Source organism: Labrus mixtus, chromosome 1 (assembly GCF_963584025.1).
Source record: "Labrus mixtus chromosome 1, fLabMix1.1, whole genome shotgun sequence".
Classification (NCBI taxonomy): domain Eukaryota; kingdom Metazoa; phylum Chordata; class Actinopteri; order Labriformes; family Labridae; genus Labrus; species Labrus mixtus.
Window position 1 is genome coordinate 17,833,658 of NC_083612.1, and position 24,901 is coordinate 17,858,558.

At 38.4% G+C, this 24,901-nt stretch overlaps 1 protein-coding gene across 2 annotated transcripts in view; it reads right to left on the reverse strand.

Annotated features, from left to right (window-relative positions):
- The window catches only part of gpc6a (glypican 6a), a 142,109-nt gene that overhangs the window by 15,119 nt on the left and 102,089 nt on the right, over positions 1-24,901 (reverse strand). The window contains exons 5-7 of one of the 2 annotated variants that reach the window (XM_061036030.1): positions 17,437-17,567; positions 15,465-15,608; positions 13,192-13,221 (exon numbers count right to left, since the gene is read on the reverse strand). In XM_061036030.1, coding sequence (XP_060892013.1) covers positions 13,192-13,221; positions 15,465-15,608; positions 17,437-17,567 — 305 coding nt within the window. The remainder of the gene's footprint in view (positions 1-13,191; positions 13,222-15,464; positions 15,609-17,436; positions 17,568-24,901) is intronic. The other variant, XM_061036039.1, reaches the window with a different exon arrangement.

Sequence of the window (24,901 nt, forward strand, 5' to 3'; positions counted from 1 at the left end):
ATCCTTGTTAACAACAAGTGATTCTCTGCCCAAGAACACACATGGGCCATTAACGAAGCCAATCTTAATCGATTTCACAAAAACAACGTGATCCACGGTGACTCACTGTGTTTCAGAACAAAGATTTAACTGCCTCCGAAGAATGCACCAGCAGCCCGTCAGTCCTTTCAAATGACTCATACGTCTCCCAATTACAGAATGAAATTGAATGAAAGAGCAGAGCATCTTTTAAAAGTAGCACAAATTGTAAGAGCAGAAGACACAGCAGCTAAATCAAAGCAACATTTACAAAAAGGCGGTTTTAAAAAAAATATGCATTTTTAATAAAAAAGGATACTTGAAGGTTGCTCTGCCCTAACTCCACTAACCTGATAGATAACGCTCAGTGTAGACAGAAGCACATAAAAGTCTGTGTATTTTAATACAAACAATATAATATCATCCTTAAAGATTTTCAGAGAAGGCCACAACAAGGATAATGTCGTTATTCCTTATGAGTGGAGGTCTTTTTCCCGTTTGTCCAGGCTTTTCATACTTGTTGGAGGTGGACCAGGCTTAATGCCACATTGTTATAAAAGAAGAACATCTGAGCTATTAGATGTTAATCACTCAACAATAATAATAATTTAATGAATTAGAAAATCAGTGCGTGTGAAATACAGCTTTAAGCATTCAAATGAATTGAGGTGAAAGCCATTCTTTAATAGTTAAGGATTGCCTACAATTACCAGCAAGAGAACAGCACATGTACAACAGCCATGTCTCAGTTTGGAGTATACTGAGTGTGGATCAATAAACCCCAGTCTGCAGGCTACAGGGCTGCTTTGTAGAACATTTAAAAGGTGATTTTTTTTGTTATTTCAGTGAGAAATGTTGCCCTCTTGTCTTTTTTAAGTCGAAAGTGACTCCTGGATGTTTTTATCTGAGAAGAAACATGTTGATTTTTCTAGCAGGACATAAAGTTTCTAGCTGTGGGATCAATGATGATCGGAGCTGATGGTCGTGACTAGGGACATGTTTTGCTGCTAAATACAGCAGAATTTTAAAACTGGCTCTTTTTTTTTATGAAAGAAGAAGCGATGGCCAATGTAATATGTGCACACTGAGATATCTGATAGCTCAGAACCTGTAACTCTCTGGCTGTTACTTTTCAAATATGAAATATGTTTGGCAGTTAAAATTTCAGAGGAGTCCAGCCCGGCTGCTGTGTTGTGGAAAAAGAGACCAGCGAGCAGAGGAGCTTCAGGACTGACCCTTTGTTTCAAAAAGACAGCAGCAGTTATCACACCCAGAATTTTGAGTTGTTCGGTGCAATGGCTGACATGGGAAATCAAAAAGCTCAGGTCAGCTTGTTCTCTGTCAGGAGACAGAGTATCTGGCAGGATAAGAAGGCATCAGAGGAGCAGTTTACTGGAACGTACACAAGATTTTTGGAACTGCAGCTGTAACTTATAATTGCTGCTTGGACGCAAAGTTCAGCATTACAGGTGGTCTAACACATTGATTCATGCAGTACCAATGATTTAGTCACAGATATTTCTTCATTAAACCTATAATTCTGTTTCACTGACTTTTAAACCGGTGGTCATTTGTATAGCAGGTGACCATGTTATTGCATCCGGATCATTTCGACAGCTAACCATTTACTCAGTGGAGGTTTTGTATAGAATACGTCACACTCAGCTGGTAATCCAAACAGCAGGTATAATAAGAGTGCAATCCACAACTTGCCCACATGACAACCACATTACCCAATAACCTTCACGATTTTTACATCACTGTTTGGGCGTATTTGCTTGTGATTCCATTAATAACATTTGGTATACAGTAAAGGAGCTCATATTATGAAAGATTGTTCAGTAGGATCTACACTTGAATAAACAGATGTTCACACATGTGGTCTATAGGTGGGAGCACAGAAATAGGAGAAGTGATTCATCCATTTATGCAAAACATGGCCTAATTGTTGACAGTTTAAAAAGTTAGATTAAAAGTGTAATTCATCAAATTTTTAGAATTAAATATTGATTACTGACATTACCTTTGATATTTCCAACAGTTATGGAAGCCAGAGAAATCCCTCATTTTATAGTTTTTACAGACCGTGTCTTTCTTGGCGGCCGCCATGACAGACACAACATGTTTATCGTTGCCATGGAAACACCAAATGTTATGTCAAAGACCGCTGCATAAGAAGCGGGAACTGCTATTGAAAGCTGCCGTACTGTTGCTCTATGTGCTGTTGTGATGAAAAAAACGTCATGTCAAATATACTTGGATACATAGTTGGTAAACATATTCTCTTCCTCAGGTCTGTTTCGCCCGTTTGTCTTGACTCCCATCTACTCAGAGTTAATTTTCATCAGGGCGGGGGTGAGGTAACAGAGTGAGTCACTCCCATGATTCCCACAACATCTTTTGTTATTGTTTAAGATGACAGCCCCCTGGCGGCAGAATTTACATACTGTGTTTTTAATGAAATTTCCTCTCATGCCAACCACGACAAAGGCAAAGTCATGTTGCTGCACTTAGTTTATATGCACTATTATTTAGTAGTAGCTGAGAATTGGTTTCTTGATTCATCTGACAAGGCAGTGAATACTTTCTTTAAAAATCTCCAAATGGAGGATAAATGATAGTTAATTAGGATTTAGCATCAAGGTGTTGGCGTATGTCTTGTGAAGCTTATTAAAGGTCAGCTGTTATCAGGCTAGAGCACATGAATAGATTAGAAACATCACACCTTCTAAAATGTGACCGGAGAGACAGAAAAATGAAGCAGCCAATAATAAAAGAACCAAACTGAGACCGACAGACACCTGTGCATGTGCCTGCTGGACTTCTTCAAAGACAAAAAAAAAAAGCCCTTTGACAAAACCAACTGGGTCTGTTGCTCATTTCATCATTTTCATGCAGCAACACTGGCCCTCTGCTCTCCTCTGACTGAAGAGACAGTTCCAGACTATGAGCAGAAATGGACAGCCTGCTTTGTAGAGCTGCTTCAGCTTCAAACTAAGATCAAGAAATGTTTGTGTACCGCAACCATTAAGTGCTCATTTTCAGTCCATTTCTTTGATCTTTTTTTAACAAGTACACTATGCTCTTTGACACAACAATTTACATTGTGTAAGAATAGGTGAAGTTTAAAAGAAAAAGTTTTTTGATCATTAAGTTGATCTCGGTGTCAAAACATATATAAATATGTTTTTGGTACTTCTAAGAAATGCCTCAGACAACACACAAATTAATAAAGTCTCTAAATGGTTAATGCTCAAAACTGACGGATTTGCTTTAACACACAATTAAATGATGAACTAAGGTAAAAAAACACTCATTTAGTATCACAGAACTGTAACCTTATTCCAAAAATGTTTTGAGAGGCTGTGGAAACCTGTGGAAATCAGCAACTTTAAAGGTTTATACATGTAAATATAAAACACTTTTCATTCATTCATTTTTATGTGTTATGTGCATTAATATTTTCATCTGCTCGAATGAGCGAAGGAATTCATTTCCAGTGTAGCAACAGATACAGTTTCACTGCTTTCAATGTACTCAGAATTTTCTTCGTTTGAAACTATACAAATAAAGTTGCCTTGCATTACCTTACTTAATTAATTGAGTTATCTAGTTCTACGTCCCATGGTAGTACAAGTTCTTGCTCCAAAGTGAGCAATTAAGAAGCAATAGTTTGTTCATCTGGGTGAATCTGGCTAAATGGAGCAAATTCATATTTGTTCCATTTAGCCCACATGATGCGAAAACTGTGAAATATTAATAATCAAAAAGGCACTTTAGTAAGTTGTGTGTGTATGTGTATGTGTCTGTGTGTGTGTGTGTGTGTGTGTGTGTGTGTGTGTGAGTGTGTGTGTGTGTGTGTGTGTGTGTGTGTGTGTGGGGGGGGGGGGGGGGGGGGGGTCCCTTTAAAAGATGTGAAAGTACGGCTGTAACAATGTTTCTGCTGAGGGACTCCCAAACCAGAAGATAATCTATTATTCAGGCAGAAAATCAAAGATGGATAACAGAAGGTCAAGACTTTGATACTGACTCCATTAGGTCTCAAGATGGCCCGACTGCAGGCGAACAAAATACACAACATCCTCTCTAACACCTGAGTACCAGTAGAACAGGTTCTAATGACAGATTGTACAAGCAGGAAGCCGAGGTTTACATTTTATACAGAGAAAAGTCAACTTGGGGCCACACTTTGATCATATGCAGAATGTAAATAGCTGCAAAAGGTTCTCCTACTAAAAGTTCAAGTTTATTAATAGCCATTTCAACAATACAGTTGATAGGAATTTGTGTGCTCACATATGCCTCACAATGAAACACATAATGCACAATACATAAGGATGTGTAAACATGTTGTGTAACCAGTCCATAAAGTGCTTGGTGCAGGAGTCACAAGCCAGAATGCAGAAGAACAGTTCATAGTGCAAATGGCAAATGGATGTCCCTAGTGTAGGGGGGCATTCCATAGTGCAGGGAGGGGGGGGGCGCACTTAAATATTAAGCCATATTTAAGTGCCTAATGGCTTGGAGGATGGTGATATCTCTGAAGCGTGATGTTCTACTGGTGATGCTTCTTTACCTCTTCCCTGATGGCAAGAGGTGATATGCTGGGTGGGAGGGGTCAGTGGTGATGTCTCTAGCCTTCCTGATGATTCTGGTGTTATAGTGTGAGGCTATGGTAGGCAGACTGCAGCCAATGATCTTGGAGGCTCTGCGCACTACTTTCTCTAGCTGTTGTTTACCCTGGCTGGTCGTGTTACCGTACCAGGACAGGATAGAGAAGGTCAGCACGCTTTCTATGACTGCTCGATAGAAATTAGTCATACCTTTCTGGCTTTTTACGAGGCATCTGTTAATGTTAAAAAGAAAAATCAAAGTTGATCTTCATCTGCAGAGAACGCTAGCAACGTTTCTATACATATTCAATTTGTCTTTGATGCATCATGTTTATTTTTCTCGAGGATATAATAACTCAGTAAAAGTGTACCACCAATGATCAGTACCGAGCAGGTTTAGTGCAGCACATTCTTGCTAAACAAACCATGACCTGACTAATGTAAGCACAGATGGAAGTTTCATACACAGCTGGTTTTGTGTCCCATCCCAAGGGTAAACATGCCGTTTAGGGAAAAAGGCTTTATAAACAGATGCTTCTCTGTGAGGTAAAAGTTCCTGAAGCAACTTTTTCAATCAGGTGGTCACACTTTTAAAAAATTCAGCAAAGTATCATTATTAATATATGCATTGACATCTGGACTCATAAGTATGAAAGAAAAGTAATCTGTATAGGCCTTACACACACATATTGAACCGCAGACCCTTAATACATAATAATAATACAAATATTCAGAGCCACATTTGTATCGATTTTTCATTGAACTCTTGAGTCAGGAGACTGTAAATGTCAAAAATGCAAATGTGTTGGGGTGTAAGGCCATAAATTGACTGGTGAAATGTCCAGTGCATACTGGAAAATGCTCAGACCTCTTCATCAGCACAACAGCAATAAGCAGAAATGGAAATTGATGAATAATTAACATTGGGGATGGCATCAGTATTGATTGACCTTGGGCTAATCATAGGTGCAAAAACAAGGGAATCGAGGATAATTTGTTCCTGTCAATATCGTAGTTACTTGATACCATCCAGCTCTCACACAGAAACGTTGCATGAAGAACATCTCTTATGTAAATCAAGCCAAACTGGAACTACTATCCAAAAGAACCACAGGGATACTGTCTTAGCATGGGAATTAAAACTGTGTCACCACATGCAGAAAAGTATTCTTTGTACGACTTGGCATATAGAAATATCAGTTAATTGCAGGACACACTGTAAAAAAAATAAGGCTCTGACCAAACTTAAGTATACATTATGGTCATTTAACCTTTATAAATATATAAGGTTAAATTGTAGGATTCTCCAGTTTCTAGTTCAAATGGACGCCCACTGGAACCACTTAAAGGTATTGCGTTTTGAACTAGACTCTCTGCACAGGGGGATTCAAATGACATAAAGAGAGGAAAAGACTTGTTTAAAAAAAGTAAGAAAATCACCAAAGGGAAGCAGTACAAAACGGCCGGTTCTCATAGCAATTGGGTTAGCTCACTTCACACACAATGGCCCTGCATTTTGTGATTCCGTGCTTTGAATAATGCACTAAATAGGATTTCCTTGGACACACTGTGGTTTATTTCAGTTCGCCTGCCTGCCTGCATAGATGAGTTTAGCTCACAAAGTCTCAGCTGTGTTAAAGCACAGCAAACACGTCCACCTTTAGGCAGGAGCGCTAACCACACCGTGTCAGGGGTAACAGGAGAGGGCTAAAAAGCTTGCTGATGAGCAGTGAGGCAGAAGCTGAGGCAGATTCCAGGACATGCTGCGGCTTTCTGGCAGCGTCGACTGACAAGCTGCTCAGAGGGGAAGCAGCCAGGTTTGGTGGACCAGTTTGGAATTTAGCTTGAGATGGGAAATGACTCTCTTTTACACTGCAGGAAAAGATAATAGGGTTCCTAGACTGTGTGCTATATAAGTGGGTAAATACTGGTGTGAGTTAGGAAGTGTTGAACTGTCTTTAATTATTGCTTGGAAATAGAAAATGATCTGTGTCGTTTTGTTTATCTCACAAACATACAATTAGGTTCAGGTTTATTAATTTTTCTTTTTGGGGCACTGGCCTGGATAATAATGGCATTTTTCCAGGTAACCTTTACTCACATCTACATAACAGTGTCATGTAATTGGTTGGAAAATGATATTGCACAAACCTCCCAATTTCAGGCTTGATAGCTACAGTCAGACAGGTGATTTATAACAGCTTTCACATTCTTGGATCCCATTGGTTATCGTTTGATGAAGATACAGCCCAACTTTTTGTGATAAGTTAAGGTGACTAAAGGTGTAGCCAACAATTAGTGACAGTACAACAAGCAACTTAAAGGCAAGAAAGGAGATGGGGTTTAGAAAAAAAAAACTAAGCTGTTTGTTAGCTGCACTTACAAGCAAATGTGTGTATATTGAGACTAGCTACATTGTCATTAGATAATTGTGGGTGGGTCCAAGAATGGCTATTTATGTTTTCTATTGATTTGGTCTCCACTTGGTCTGTTTTCCTGTTTAGGGATGAGGCTACTGAAATATTTGTTAATGATACTACCAGGTGGCAACCTTGGGTATTGAAAAAGAAGTGCAGAAGTGTAAAAAAAGTGCAGTTCTTCTCGCGCAAGATTAAAAATGGCTCTAAAAGCCATGAAATCCCCAATAGGGCTAATGTTAAAATACCAATTTTTACTGTAGAAACCAACATGTTCACAGCCTGATACAAAAATGGTTTTGGTTTGAAATAGCTTATTTCTCTATTGGTAAAAACTATACAGTGGTTTGAAGTTTTCTTAATGCATTGGTTTTCACTATATTAAGTATATTAAGGCTTTTGCATACATTTGCATGATAATTGGCGTGAATGATTGACTGTGAGGCGGGTGCCTTGTAATTGTTTGCCAGGAGGCTAAATGCCGACCTCAACGCTAACTCTTTGTCTTTTACAACAGTGACTGAAAGTTAGGTAGAGTCCGCATTTCCATTATGGTACCTGTCATTGCTCAGCTTCAAAATGCCTCTTCAGAGACCAACGGGTGACATCACAAAAACTATGTTCATTGGGTAATGTTTTACACAGTCAATGGGTACTAGTCAGTCAGAAACCAAAGACCAGAAGTCTTTGTATTTGTCTTTGGTATACAATTGTAAAAAAAATATAAAGACAAGTTCCCTGAAGAGTGAGCAGCAAAAGTCTTCATGAGCTTGCCAAAGAAACTCAGCAGAGGAGCAGGAACCTTCAAACAACAGAAAATCAAAATGGTTTGTCATTTACCACACTATAGCTCTGTAAGAGTGCCATACTGTGCTGATCCCCCAAGCAGCCCATTATGTGTCTAGCACTCTTTTTCTTATTCAGCAGGAACAGCCACACTGATACCAAGTACTGCAACCTGGTTTTCCTTCCAATTTTCTCTTGATTATGTGTTTTTGTGAGAGATTGGAGCATTGAAATTGCAAGACAACCAAGTCCAAGGGGAATATTTTAGTGCAATGTTTGTGATGCATCAGATTGTATCTGCACCCCTAGCTTAGCCAAGCATGAAAAGCACTTCAAGAACACTGTTTCATGTGAATAGCACAGACACATAAAAGATGTAAAAGTTCAAACTACTCTAAATAAACCGTGAGGAAGTAAATGGATAAGCACAGTGCTGAAGTTGCCTTTAAACACTGCAGAGTTAGAGGGTGGCCCAATTGATCTGTTGTGTCTGTCCATGTCCATTAATCCCAATTCATTTTCACAGACAGGTCTCTGTTGAGCGAACATGGCTGATTACACATCAGTCTCTGTCAGCTTTCCATCTCTTTTGACGGACAGAATCACCTCTGGATGGACGGTTTCATCGCCCTCTATTAAGCCATGGAGGTGACTGGTGAGACAACCCAGTTCATACCACCCATTAATTTAAACTCATCATAATAGGTGTCAAGTGAAAAAATCTCAAATAGCACAGGGAAAAAAATGCTTGTTTCAGGCTCTCAGCATAATTTTTAAATCTAATTTACACTGAAGAGTCATTTCCATATCTGATCATATGGTCTAGTCTAGAGTTAATATGCAGAAAAACAAGTAAACTGACCAATACAAGATCTTTCATCCCTTTTGACAAATTGGAAAAAGAGACCGCTCTGTATCATCTACAGCTTTGGTCAGAGTTTCCAGGAATACCATTTGTTAATTGCATAAGTCAAATCACGATTCAAAAAATCGTCTGTATAAAATCAAAAATACCTCAAGGTGTTTTATGATCAATTTGACTGCTTTTTGAAATTGTATCCTGCTGTATGGGATTTGGCATTTGTACTATTCATAGCAAGTATCATCCAGTTAGACATTACTAGGAACAAATGACACCACGTGTCTGAAACACTGAAGATGCTCTGCAGAACTGACTTAATAATTCAAGTATATCCTGTTCTGCTTTGAAAATCAATGTTAAGAGATATCGTGCTGGTTTTAATGGAATTCAGAGAAAGACCCATGGGGAGGGGTAACATAGGGGTTAAGGAAAGTATACATGTTTGCAGTTCAATACTTTATGGTGCTACTTTGTTTTCTTTACTGTCATCAAACCAAAGCGCAGCCACAGATAGTAAAGTCTGAACTCTTTCAATAACCAACAGATGTAGTCAAACTCTGATACGACAAAGTATAAACTTATGCTTCTCAAGATCTTTGTCAGCACAAAGTAAAACAGAGTTTAAAAACCCCAACAGCACTCACACCCTGTGGTTCTTACTGCTGCTAAAACATTAGCTCAGCATGCCCAGTATACAGAATTAGCCTGCCAGTGCGATTAACTGGTCTTAACACTTGTTCTTCTTTTTGCCTGCTGATCTGCACAGAAATCGAGGCGATTAACTAGAAACACTGCGGAGAAGAGCTCTGCAGAACATGGCAGCATTCCATTCGAAGTATAACTGGATACATTTTACTGCATGACTCATGGATTTCACCAGTTTGGCTATGTTGCCATTGGTCATTACTGGCAGATGTGTCTGCAATGGCACTGGGCGGAGTGATTTCTCAGTGACTGATTCTCTGGCAAGAACAAGCTTTTCATGGGGGAATAGTGATTCTAGCCCCTTTCAGAGACTGAGGAATGCTCAGCTCCGGGTTTGTTTCCATGCATTGAAATTCACAGTGTGTTCCCCTAAATCTCCATAAAACCCTTTAGTCCTCTCTGTATAGTGTGGCCTCAATAACAAATGGACACTAAAGTATAGATATGTGGTGCCTTTCAAAATTGAATTACATACATACATTGATTGATTGAAGAAATAAAACCCAGATCATTTCTTTTACACTATTTCCTCCAGTAGAAAATAATCTTTGCCAGATAGTTCCCTGGTCCTGGCATGCTGCTAAACAATGTGAAATGGAGCGTGGAGAAAGGCCTGGCCACTGCTAATGACTGATTTACTTTCTCTCCAACTGCATCCCCATTTCAACTGTGTTCAACAACAAACAACCCCATTAGAGAGGCTCAAAATACTTAGAAATTGGTCAAATAAATCAGTGATGGAGTTCCCTCAGGGCATCCGTCACATTTTTCTGCAAGCATTTGCGTAATGGGGAAACTGACGGTAATGTCCTTTGAGCAATGTTGAATTAAGCCGACAGAGAACAAAGTCATTTCTGTCAGAATTGTGTCATCAGACATCTGCTTATCACTGGCAAAATAAATGAAGAATATAAATTTTGTTTTACACCCATGTTATGGACCCTTTCTCAACGCCCTTGGAAATTAAATGTGAATGTGAAACACATGGTGGTGGAAATGTTGCAAACAACAGTGTGTGTTAAACACTATAAGTTGTCTTCAGCGAATAACCAAGTGACTTCATATTAAGGGTTATGTTCTGTAGTAGAACAAAACAATACTTTAATCTTAACACTCACAAGTAATAGTGAAGAGGTATATTGTTAAGTTTAACATTAAGTTATGAGAACTTAACATAATATCCTATATCTTTAGTTTTACAAATGCTATCTCACTTAAATATTGGAGAACATTTTTTTTAAGCACATGATGGTCTCAGATGAAAGACAAGGGAACCTTCAAAACCTCTTGTGAAAAAAAAAAGTAAAATTAAAACCTAGAAAAAGTCAGGGAATCACCAAACCATGCAAAATATTTTCAATCCACGAGATAGTCCAGTCCAGTCCGTTTAATAGTGTTGGACCATTGGATCATTAATATATATCCTAGAGCCCTGCCACTATGGATAAATATTGTATCAAACCACTACACACTACAATCTAATCGAGGTCAATCTCTTAAACAGTCATTGATAACATTCAGAGTATATTAATGACTGGGGTTAGGGTTAACCATGGCTCACCATTGGTTTCCATTTAATTGTCAACAAGTAAGTATGTAAGAAAACACTATGATTTATGCACACAAATTATCAAAGAAATAAAGCTAAATCTCTTTGATTTTCTAGCAGGGATGCCTTTTGTGGATGGTGCTATGGAAACGGACAAGGGACAATTCTCTATTATTCTAAGAAAAGATTTCCTCTGAATTAGAAGGAAAAGGTCATTTAGTCTCTGCAATGAATCTGCACCACAGAAAGACAGATTCAACTGTAAAAACTGTAGGGCTTTACCATTAATATATATTAAACAGGACCAGGCAGTCAAATAGGGTTCAGTTGTATGGGTGATGGTCAACTAGTCTCCATTAGATGAAGAATTACAAACAAAGAAAATAAACAGACCCTCATAAATCAAAGTATACAGAGGTTGAGTAGTTTTTTTGAGTCTTAATACAGCAAAAGTATTTGTATTCACAATGTTATCTTGTCCACATGAAGTGAACAGAAGCGATTACACAAGTCAGCTATAGAGGACTTAATAAACCCACCAGAGACCGACCTCTTTCAGCTTTCTATGGTTTAGCAGTGAGCTGAATAACAAAGAAGATTAGACAGTATGTACTGTAAGCACTCTAATCTGAGATACAGACTGATGACAGGCCGAGGTGTTAGATCATTAAAAAGCAGACCAAGACTAAAACAAAATGGGTTAAAAAGGCTAAAAATAACTTGGATCTCTATTCATGACTCTCAATTGTTGTATTGACTTAACCCTCCTTAACCTGAGGCCAATGATTTTATAATTAAGGTGATCTCTGACGAATCAACAAGGTCACTTATTACACAAATAGCTGCTTTCTTGCTGCAAGTCATTTTAGGAAAAAACTAATAAATATCACTAAAACAACCAGACCTGTACCAGGTACCTGACCTGTACCATTTTTCACAAGGCAATACACTATAAAGAAAATAATGTTTTCCTATGTACAGGGTTGTAAGAAAATATTGAAATCCTTTCTTATTGTGATAAGATGTTTTGTTATAAATTTAAGATTTTTTTGAAACTGTGGTTCTTTAGAAGATTACAACACCTCTAAATATGCCTTTGACTTGGTCAGTGCTGATGTCTTGGATCATATAGGACTCTGGAGAAGGCTTCAAGTAGTTCAACAAAAGCATTTTAAGCCAAACTTTAAAATAAATACACAATATTAAACAGCTTATACTACATCATTGGATATGAAGTTGTAGTTTATATACAGTCGTATTCAGAAAGTTTCATTTAAATAAACTGCACTATATCCTGCACTATTGATTTTAACTTCTATTTTTATTTTTAATAATTATATTCCCGTCCCCTGTTTTCTCTAGCTGCTGTAATGCACAAATTTCCCCCATGGGGGATCAATAAAGTTTATCTTTATCTTTAGGATAGAGTCTGAAACTGGAGAAAAAGAGAGCGAATGGAGAACAGCACTCGGGAAAAGAGCCACAGGTTGGATTTGAACCCTGGCTGTACACTAAGAAGGACTTAAGCCTCTGTACATGGGGTGCGTACTAACTGCTAGACTACCAATGCACCCCACAGAGTTAAATATTTGATTAAAACTCCAAGACATTCATCTAAGCAAAAACTAGGTCAGAAATCTAGGTCAGAAAACGTGCCCATCATCTAAACCTGTCGGTGGAATCAGAAACATTCAGCAGCAAAAGAAAGAGAGCGTGCTCTGTTTTATCTCTATACAATGCAACAGCTGGTGCACAACAGGATCCCAGCATGCACTAGGACAAAGTCAAAGACACACCTTGGACACTTGTCTAGGATATCACAGGGTTAATATGCAAAAACATGCAGATCACACCTTTGATAAAAGGTTTTAAGACTTAAGAGAAGCAGAGCTAAATATCATTGAATGGTGGGGGAAACCCTGCAGGAAGAGAAATTTAAAAACCAAGAGGAATTTACAACAACATTTCTTTAACACCAGACCCAACATGCTGCCAGTCTAATTATGTTCAAGAAAGTCAACCATGGAAAAACTGTTTAAAATATCCACCCCAGCAACTTAGTTCACAAATACACCAACAAGTATAATAATTCAAGAAAGAAAAGAAACACAGCCATGTCACAAACAAGCAATCAATTTCAACTTTGAATAATGTAAAGAAGCGGAGCTGTATGGGCAGCTTGATTAAAACACCACAAGACAGATGAGTTGGTGCAAGTAAGAGGAGGAATGAAATGCTTACACTGTGTTGCATTGTCCTCCACACAGCCCTCTGGGAGCAGCAGAGAATTGAAGAAGAAAGAGATTTAATTGGACATCAGAGAAACAGAGTGAGACAGAGAATATGGGCAAAAGAATGTCTATTAGTGAGTACAGCAAAAAAGTTAAATGATAAATGGTGCTGCAGAAATAATCCATCCACCAGCAGACTCATCTCACTGTGACATTTAGCACCCCAACGTTTTTTTATTCATAATTTATTTTCCCACTTAGTTTGAAATCTGCTGCCATCTGATATAATCAAAGCAATGACGTAGGCCTGTAAACAGCAGTATTATACTCAGAATGAGTCAAAAGGGGTCGAATAAGAACACTTGTTTCATTTGATGCAATCAACTGTTCTTGGAAAAATTAACAGTTTACGGCCCCTCAGAGACTCAGTGTGTAGCACTGATATGTTCCAGTGTAACTGCTTCTTACATTTACACAACGAAATGAAGCGACAGAGTAAGATGAGTAAGTCTTACCCTGAGCAACCCAACCCATTTTTCTTAGAAGATTTGTTCTTTTACAAGAGGCAGGTCTGAGAGCTTGCAAACATGAATTATTAATCAGGACCTGTGGATTTCCTGCAAATGTGCTTCTGCCTTTTAGTAATTTGTCCACCCTCTCACACTCTTTGTCTGTGAGTGTGCTAAGAAACAAAGAGGTTCATCTAGATAACTTTTAAAAACAAAGTCTGCATGTATACCGAGGATATGCTGAATTTTAAGAATGACATTTAGAAAAAAAAAAATCTGGCCATGAAACAAAAGCTGTACTGATTTAACAAGTTAATTTCTAACAATCACAGCCAGGAAGATTAGACTACTTATGAAGACACAGTGCACAACAAAGCCTGCTTCTCTGCTCCTGCATCTTTCCCATTATAATCCTGTCAAACAATTCCAACAGCAGAAGATTGTGCCTTTTATTCCAGAGAATAATAATGCATTTAATGAATGGATTTACCAATTGGACAGAGGATTACACAAGCATTTGTTAAATGGATTGGTCAAAGGACAATTTGGTGACATAAAAAACATGATTTAATAATACAATTATATCCTTGGCCAAGCACATTGAAGTTGTTATCACACTGAAATGCAAATTCAGTTATAACACTTTAGTTGCACATCTAAACACATTCTGTTAAAGGGGCCATTGTAAAATGTGTGTTACTATTTCAATACATTAAATAGTATAAAACTAATAATCTCTGCTCATTCTGAAGTCTGTTTTAATTACCCGTTTTTCATCCAAATGCATGACAACAAGACAGCTTGGCTTATTTAGCCGTTGTCATCACAGAGAGGCATCATGGCCACATGTAACAAAGTAATTAAGATGCAGTGGCAGGCTGTTTGGATTTACTGATCCGAGCTGCGGGTTTTTGGAAGTTTTGTGAAATGGAGGGGCTCAGAGTTTTCATATACTGGAGCTTGACACAGACAGCCTCCTACACCGTGTTATAGTGGCGTGAGGTGCTACAATGGATCTTTTTATAGCCTCAATTAATGTCTTAAGGATTTTTCATCCTCTTGAAGTGTGGTGGGTGGATGTTGGATCTATTTTACCCTCTTCAAGACAGATTCTCAGAGTAGCACTTAATCTGGGAAAAGGCAGAGTTCATTTTTTTGTGTGATTTTCCTGCAGCGATAGACACTGATTAATATATCCTCAGAAAATGTGCTGAAAAATATCTGCACTTCTGACATCTCTGTGACCCCTTGCATGAAATATTTTAACTCTGAGTAGAGTTTGGTGTGGGGTCTACAAGGTCTGCATGATGGGGATGTACAAATATTTTTCTTGGAATCCTTGAGGGTCCCCCTTTTTTTTCTCCCGGTCTTTGGACTTGAGCCCTGGTAAGTTGGCCTTGAGCTCAGTATGTCTTCACCAAGTCTGCCTCCGCAATAATATTTCAAAATAATGTTCTGTGCGGGTCTGAAAATCAGTTTAGCTGGGAACGGAAGTGTGTTTAGCCTCATGTACTGGCAGAATATAGATTTTTTTCCCATGAAACCCTCATTAATAAGATGTTTTAGCCTCAATTAGTCTTCACAGTGAAATCCCCAAAATAAGACTTTTTATTTTGGGAAAGCATTGAATGTCTCATACAGAAGATTTGCCCTAAGATAGCCATCAGTTCTCTCTCTTTAATAACCTATCCTTGAATGCCTTTTCTACATTATATTCACTGCATATCCACATAACATTATACAATGAATCTCTCCTTGTCTGTACTGTACATACCAGTCTATCCAGGCTTGTTCCAGCTGCTGTAGTTGGTCTCTCTTCAGGGGTGAAGGGTCTGAATCGAGCACTGAACACGTCTGAGATGCCGCGTGCAGACCTGCCTATTCCTGATGGCTTTGGCTGACCACACCCTTGAAAAACCTAGAATAATACAGAGGGAGATCCAATAGCCATGGAGGGTGGAGAAGGCACAAGGGAAAAGTGAAACAGGATACATCAGTGTCTCATAATAAGCATATGAGGTGTGAGCTAGTTAAAACCTAATTATCAACAAGCCAAAGCGGCATGTTTTTCTTTAATGTACCAGGGTGGTATGTACCTTTATTTCTTTGTATAATACACATCCAATTTGATTCCACAGAAGTTGTGTTCGGCCTACACCACTGACAGTTCTCCCTTGAAAAGCCTGTGTCAATTTGCTCACAGCATGATATCTGGTCTGTGATTCGTGATAGAAAAAAAAACATATAACGCTGGCCTGGCTGTCTATTAGTGCTAGAGTCACCTTTCACAGGAGGTAGCAGATTGGTGGCGAATAACCCCTGATATGTTGTTACTCACATGCAATTGAAAGCTGTGTTTCAATCTGACCGTGCTGCTTCAAAATGAAAAACTTTTATTCTCTCACTTTTTTTTTTTTTGAACAGGGATATAGGTTAAAACTTTTGTTTTGAACCTTCTGGTAGATATTCCAGCTTGCGTACAATTGCAGAATTTCTATATTCAATAAAAAATATTTACTGTTAGACTGCTGAGTTATACTTAGACACTAAACATAAGAGATCTGTTTCATGGAGGAAAACTAAGATTTTCCAAATATATGGTCAAAAATAATTCCCCATAATGCAAACTTACAGTATGTGTCCTTGTTCATAGAGACTAAAATAAAAATGTAAGATCTATAACAAATACGATGTTAAGTTCACAGAGGTTCATTCACTGTGAGAACAGATAGTTTTCACATGGCATGGTCTCTTCAGGCTCTTAGGGCCCAAACAGCTCAGCTCATTAGCATTCCTCTCTCGCTGTCTGCTGGCCCCTGGCTCGGTGTGTGATGGAGCACTCTAATGTGCTACATGGCTGTGAAGACAAGAAGCTGTCTCTTCTCTAATATTTATCAATTCTTCACTATGATTACAATTCCACTATCCTAAACATCACGCAAACTGATTTTCAACAGGTTGGTACTGTACAGCAGGAATAGAAGCACAATGCTCTCTGGCTCTGCGATAGGAGAAAGACTTATTGTTCAAAATGTGCATGTTGGGAAAGATTGTAATCACAGAGTAATCTGTCAGCCAGGCTCCAGGATGGAGCACAAAAGCATGGACGACAGGTGAAGTTGTAAATCGTAGTTCCTCCTTAAATGTAAAATAATGTGACATCTCCTTCACAGTGACCTTTGTAACTTTGTCATGAAGATATGTCAGGACACACCAAAGGATCGGAGGAACAAAGAGAGCTGATAAAGATGATTTTTAATAAGAAAGAGAGTCGAAAAAAGACTTCATGTGATAATATTGTAAATGTGCTGCCCTTAATTTTATACTATGCCAAAGACTGATTAGAAAGTTAAACTCTCATGAGGCTAAAAAGAAATAAGTTGCTTCTCTTTCATGATAAACCTTCTCCAAAAAGTCACCTTTTCACACAGTTAAATGGTTTTATACAAGATTTGAAGATAAAAGATAAAGACTGAGTGCTAGTCCTGCATTACAGATGTGCTAAAGTATCAAATAATTGGACTTTAAAATGTTAAAGCTGTTTGTCTCTAGGTTTAATGTGTTCTGTATGATTTCTTTATCCCCCTTTTCTTTGCAAATAATCATTATAATAATATTCACATGATTAAATTCTATAGAAATAACCTTTAAAGTCCTCCTGTATTGTACACGTTTCAAAGGGGAGATAAATTACTTTTATAAATGATACCATCGCATACGTATAGAGCTCATTCAAAATGCATTACCTTGGCTGACACTGTCATGCTGTTGTCCTGCATGGTCATGATGGCCTCAGAGATCTTGATGTCGACCGGCGCTATAACAGCTTCGATGTTAAATGGTCCCTCCAGTCTGTCTGCCACCAGTAACATGGCATCTGTCAGAGCACACAGGACACATATCAGCTAACAGATATTACACACTCACACACAGAAGTGTTACTAATTCTGTTCATACACAAACCCCAATGTGTTTGCATCGTCTTTGATCATTAAAAACACTCGATGCTAAAAACCCTCTGTAGTCTCTCAATATGTTTTTAACACGGTCCAAGGAAGACAACAAAGAATGGCCCTTTCTCCAAATGTGTTTCCTGCCAATGATTCCAAACACAAAGGAACCTGTGAGGACCTTCATCTGAACACTAAAACATACGGTTAAAGGAAGAGATAGGGAGTTACTCTGTTTTTTTTATAGGATATGCAAAATTAAGACGAATGTAGCTTCCCCGTGCTAAGCTTAGAAATAGCTTATCCTACATAATTGATTAGCTCATGCTAATCACTCCCGTTTGACAGAGAACTACAAGACTTCTGATTTATTCATCAATCTTCATTAGGATTTATAAATTCTAAGAGTATATCCATAAATGAATGAATTCATGTCTATGCATCACTCTAGTTATCACTTTTTTATTACACTCAGACACTCAGTACTTAACTCAATTCTTTCCATCCAGACATGCAAAAACTTTAGCATTATGAATTACTTAAAAATATGTGGTGCCAAATTATATAAATTGAAAGATGCTGTTTTATGTATGTTGCTTCCTTGTTTCAATAGAAAAACTCAAACCTCTCATCTTCTTGAAAGGGTTAGGAATAGTGTTTCTCGAAAACACAATAAACATTTCTCTGTTCTTAATAACCTGGTAGAAGAACAGCAGTCAAAAAAAAAACAGAAGAGCAAAAAGCCACCAAGAAACCAAACAAAAACAAAATGACTATGACTTTATTGCCCTAGATGAGTCTTGGCTAAAATCGATACCTTAAAGAGATAACCCACCAAACTGCCACTTTTCATTGCCATGACTGTAAAACAATGTGATATTAATATGTTCAGAGGGATGATTCTATTGATCATGTCAGACTGGGAGATGTCACTGGTGAAAGCGATGCATCTGATATTTTCATTAGCCTCCATCTTTTGTCTCCAAGAAGTTATTTAAATTTCACCCAGTCCTGTGTGATGGGTTAGAGCTGGTTTCGAGTTCCATGCTGAAAACAGTGTTATCAGGATAACGTCCATCTCTGTGCACTGACATTTGCAGGAACCTGCAACAATCATAAACATGGGAGCTGCTGCCTGTAATAGGGCGGCAGAAACACAGGTCCTCTTCTACTTTAGAAGAAGAATGGCAAAACCAGTCATGAGATTATAAGTGAGAATAACTACAGAGCACTCATGCAGAGTTAATATTGTCCTCTCATGCAGCTCTTTAAGATTAGGAAGCAAAAGCCTGACAACTACACACTGCTGTGATGCTGGCAAAAAATTGACTTTCCCTGCTGTCCTAAGTCTGGGCTCAACCCGTTGGCAGTGTGACTGCAGCTTAGAAAATAACGCTACACAAGAACTTTCAGCTTATATTTACACAACACTTCCTCTGACTAATCCAAACTTCTAATACAAAGAACAGTTTCTTAATGTACAAATGATTAATATCATTATGAATGTATTATTTGTTCAAACTTGTATTAAAGCTGTAATCATGACCTGATTTTTAGAATACATGGATTATGACTCCAAGAAGTGATCACAAAGGATACATGTTCTTCAATCCTTAATACAATAAATAAACAAACAGTAACTCTTTCAATTAAGGTCACAATATTCACCATGGACTAGTTGCTTCTCAGCATGATAAAAAGTAGTATGTTGGCTGCTTGTCAGTCATTGTTGAGCGTTTATTATTGCCATATTTTACATGACCTGTCTATAGCTAACAGGATATTAACTAAGTGAGTGCCCTTGATACCCTCCTAATTACTGCTTAATAAAGCCAAGGTTGGTAATTTTCTCCAGATACACTTTTTAAGATTTTGGTTAAAATTTGTCTTTAGGTCCTAAAGGAAATTAATAACTCATGTGCTCTGAAAAAGGAACGAAGCAAATGTGTCATCTGTAGCAGTTGTAAGCATTTAAAAACTCAATTTGATGAACCAATCATGCCTCTCTATCTCCCTGCTCGTTCTCTACCCCTTGCGTGCATCAGTCCGCACTCAAAGTGCGTCACCGATGACAGAGTTAATACTGTGAGTTTGTCATTGGATGTTGTGAGTAGAAAAATGGTCATGTTTTTTTTCGTGTTATAATAAAGTGTACCTCTTTGTGAGACATGAGACCACTTAGTTTCTTCACAATGCAAACGATGAGCTGAGGTCCGCTTCTGGAGCAACAGCGCTTGTGCTTGTAATTGAGGGGCATGGCTTTTGAGGGAGCACAGAGGGGAGGGGGTGGGTGTAGATGGAGCACTGAGAGAATGCTACTTTCGAAATCCTGCTAGTTTAAAAAAATTGCCAACCCTGCCTTTAATTGTAAGGTAAGTTGCTTTACATGAATAAAGATCTTAATATGATTTTGCTTACTTCTACCTTATAAGGACAATACTAAGTAAGCATATTAAGATCATAATTCATGAACAACAGCTTCCTTACTGACTACCAATAAGCAGTCATTAGAAGGGTATTGAGGGAATTAATGGCCAGTTAGCTATAGAATATCATTATGTAGAAAAAGGTACTTATAAATGCTTTATTATTACTTATAAAGTAATGACTAATTATCAGCTAGAATGCTACTAATTAGCATGCTAATAAGTAACTAGTTAATGGGGAATATTGTGACCTTAATTTAAAGTGTAACTTAATATACATTGATAAAACTAGAGTAAATTACTACAGTCTAAGTTATCACTTGGTCTTTTATCACTGGTCATGTGTCATTATTAAAACAAGTTTCACAATTCAGTTTTAAATAATTACCGGTAAGCTGAGGGAAAAAAATTGGACATTTGGGTGAAATAATAAGTTGAGCAATTCAATAAAATCGGGCCAATAAGTCCTTGTACAAGACATCACAACAGAAAACAGATCAGTTGTTAATAAATTCCACGACAGCCTGACTCATGAGTGTTTTCAGATTTTCCCCCCTGTGGTCCAGGTGTCCTTATGTTTAAGGAAACTCAGAGTTCTTGGTTATGACTAGAAGAGTACTATGATGGTTAGAATAAACTAGGACTTACTGACTGACTTAAGGAGATGGAACAGGAAGTCTTAAGTTCAAAGTAAAAGCTGCTGTGACTTTTGTAAAGACAAAACAACAACAGCATCCTTGTGTATAAAAGTCTGGTGAGGAAACTTCACTTATTCAGTAGGAAAATCTTAGGAGCCTTATAAAACTGACAAATCAGATCATTGGAGGAAGTCAGGTATACAGCTCTCACAATTACAGTGTAAGAGGCTCTGAGGAAAGCCAATACCATTCAAGAGTGTCCTGACTGGCCCCTCGCAGAATGAGTTTGAGCTCCTGCCCTCAGGCAGACATTTCAGAGTGGCTGTCATGAGACCCCAGGAACATAAAGTCTCCCTCCTCTCAGCTGCTATTGACAGGGCAGGATATTAAGCTCAGCCGCTCGACTGAGGAGAGTGATTTAGAGGACGTGTGAGTACAGAGGAGAGAGCACTCGCCTGTTTAAAGAGAGGTGAATTAAAAGCGGAAAGATTAATACTCAAAGCTGGGCCAATTAACACTGAATCAAACTGTGATAATATCCACAGGCTATGTCTCAGCTTGGCAGAACTGTGATGGAGTCGTTCACTGCTACTTAATCTCTATCGACAGATTCTGAATCTGTAGCCCTACACCGCTGATTAAAGGCTTTATATGCAATTTTTTAATCCAGCAGATGTCGCCCTTGAGCACCAGCATGAAACCAAAACAACTCGCGGTGCATTGTTGTGTTAGCATGCTAATGCTAGAGATCTTTATTATGCTCGTATCTTCACACTGCATGTACATTTACCCGAAATGACCGTGATCTAGAAACGCAGTTAAGCAGTGAGTACAGTATGTTATTCTTCTTTTCTCTAGTCCCTCAATTAAACAACTTTTATACGCGAGGGGAGGAGTCTGCCGGCCGTCCTGGCGATGTAAACAAACTGAAGATAGGAGTCAGAAAACTCTGAAAACATCACAGACAGTGGGACTCGGGTGTTACACCCATTGTAGACAGTCATGACTCACAGAGTTATTTTCAGAGGATATACTTGATTTCTATTACATTTAAGTGTGAAAAATCTCATATAAAGCCTTTAAGCCATTTTTTTGGGAGTCAGAAGCCTTCTGGTTTCATTTGAAATATGGAGACCTTTGAGAGGTCATCAGTGTTGGTCAGTAACGTCACTACAAATAGCAGCGTTACAGTTAGTTTTCAGTAACATTGTGGTAGCAACTCTGTTCTGAATCAAATACCTTTTCAGTAGCTTCATTGGTTTACAGTATTGCTCAAGTAGCGTGGTAACGTCCACAGGTCTGTTTCAGAAAGCAGTGCAAACACTGAGTCTGTTAAATGAGGGATACTCTGGGTTTTCCATTTCAGAAAGGGAGTTCACTCAAACCTGAGACAGAGGGGTAACTCAAGCTCGTATCAGAGAAAGAGGGAACTTTAGCTCCGTTCCTGTTACTATGGTAACTGAGTCTAGTCAAGGAGCCTCAAGAAGAGGCTGCATTACTCTGCAGGGAGTTACATTCACATCAGGAGGTGTTAATTTATGGCCAAATGAATGAACTAAACAAGATATAGGTGAGAAGACATTTATGTGTGTGAAACCAACATTAGTTTGGGGATAAAGCTTATGCACACTGAAACAGATACGCAATTATATTTACTTTTATGTGTCAAATATGATTCAAGTAAGGTAGCACTATGAGACTAGTTTTTATTTGAGCTGCTTCAAAGTCTGCTTTTCTCCCGCTGGATTGCTACTATATGAAAACAAATTTGAGTTTCAACACCATACCAAGTTTTTACCTGTGATATTAAAAGTTTGATTAAATAGCCTATATATTAAATTTATCGACTATTGAGACTAATACGCTGACTCGAGCTGCAATTTTCTCCCACACCACTTCCCTCTCCTTTGCCGATGCAGCAGTGTTACTTTTACATGTTCATACTCGCTCAATGTCCACATAAGGATGTAAAGTTGAGGACCTCTTTTTTGTCACCTGTTGCCATGGTGAATCGTAGTATCGGGCTCTATTAATGTGGGCTTTTTATAGTCGTGGTGCACGCGCTGAACCGGGAGTAGAGCTACTCAGAGTCATTGGATCTAACTCAAATCAGCTGTTTTGGAACCTGAAACTCAGAGTTTCCCACCTGAGGGGAAATCAACTCAAAGCTCAGGGTTAGACTGGGACTTCTTTCTGACCCTGCAGGTTAGCTTCTCCCACAACTAAGTTGAAGCGCAGCCAGCGGAGTGTTCTTTCACTGTCCAAGGTCAAACTTCCTCCTCCTGTTAGTGGGCAGCAGTTCTGGACTGGTACTTTATTGTATTGGCTGTCATAGAAACATTTCAGCATATTAAATCACTAATATGTTCAACACACTCTTTTAGGTCAATTAAATAAGTTGCCCAGCTACCTCCATCTTCGGAGAATGAGCTTGATTTGCTGTAGCTTTCCAAACGTAGTTGCTTGAAATTTCCGCAAGTAAGTAAATCAATAAGTTAGCAAAGTTAATCTATATGCACTTGTCAAGAGCAGACGTCGCAAAGAGCTTCACAATAAAAGATTAATGAAGGCAACACAAAGAGGAAATAACAGAAACTATTTAAAGACCAGCCCTTTCAGACAGGTTAAACAAATGTAGATCAAGCTGATTGTTTTAGTACAGAGCAGTCCAACTAAACATACAAACAGAGCCTGGACTGTTTACAAAAATAATAATAATGATAATAATATAAAACATGTGTAATAAATGCTTATACATGGCAAGCTTCTTTCACCATGTAGCTGTAGCTTAGCTTGCTACATTTCTCCAAAAACCGACACACAGAAAGTGTCAGTCTGATGACAGTTTATGATAAATGAACATCTCAGACAGATTTATGTTTCAATAACACATTATATCTTGTTCTTCAAACATCTTCAGTAGGTAGTGTATGTTGTTCTAAGAACTGGGCTTTAACATCATACGGAGTAAATGGAGCTCCAGACAGACTCCCCTCCACCGGCTGTTAGCCTCTGTATCTTAGGAGAGCACTCCTGTTTGTTTACTCTGGAGGCTCAAATTGGGCGTGATGCTTGGTTAGATTTCCATCAAGAGCTGGCTGGAGGTCACTGGATGAGGCTGACCGAGTCCAGTAAAGTCTTGGTGCCGCCTATGTTTAGCAGAGGACTCGTCTAATGCCACCGCAGAGAAAGCCTCAGTGGGATTCAGTGGAAGTAGACGGTAAATTGGCAGCAATTCTGTTACTCATTCCATAAAAGACCCAAAGACCTAAATGATATCCTCGGCGGAGTTCTGACAGCCTATTTTTCATATAGCCTAATGAATATTTGATGGATTATGAGTATGAGTCAGCCACATGAATTGCTATGAGGAGGAGTTACTTCTACATACTTAAATAACTCCTGATATTATGTCACATACTAGAACAGTTTTTAAAAAGGACGAGATGATGATAAAACAGTATCTTAAAGATTAATGACGAAGAGGGCAAAGACAGCACACATTTTAGTGCACAGGCTGGGCTGTTCAAATTTTACACTCAAAACATCTCCGACTGTAGTAAGTGTTTCATTCTTCAAACTTGTTTGGGACACAGTTTTTAAGTTATTTCTTTGACGTGGCCTCGAGGTGAATCAATATCCAACAAACTGCACTTTGTTTGAAAGTTCAAGTCCTCTCATTGTGACATCATTTTATAGTAATTTATCACAGAACTCTGCGATATGTGCAGTGCATAAAGTCCAGAAAATGTTTCAGATTGGGCTTTTGAATAAGTAGCCCCCAGCAGGACATTGTTCTAAGGCGTTTTCACATCAGACACGATTGTTTTGAACCATTCCTGAGCACGATTGCTTAATATACGATCCAGTTCCTTGTTTGGTCACAGGTTGCATTCATCTATCTATTTCCTGCGACCATATTTCGAGTACACATGAATCGTGTCGGAGACCACTTCTTAAAGCCGAAGATACCTGAGTATACGTTTGTCTTCACACTGATCAAATGAACCGGATTGTTGGGGTCAAGTGTACTTTGATCCTAATGTGAAACCACCCCATAGTCAGACACATTCTCACCTAATAAGTTTGGAACAGGTGCTTTTCAAAGCCTGCGGGTCAACACCATTTTTGTGTTGATACGTATACAAGATGTATTTGTACATATTCATAATATAAACCAAAGACTACAAAGCAATA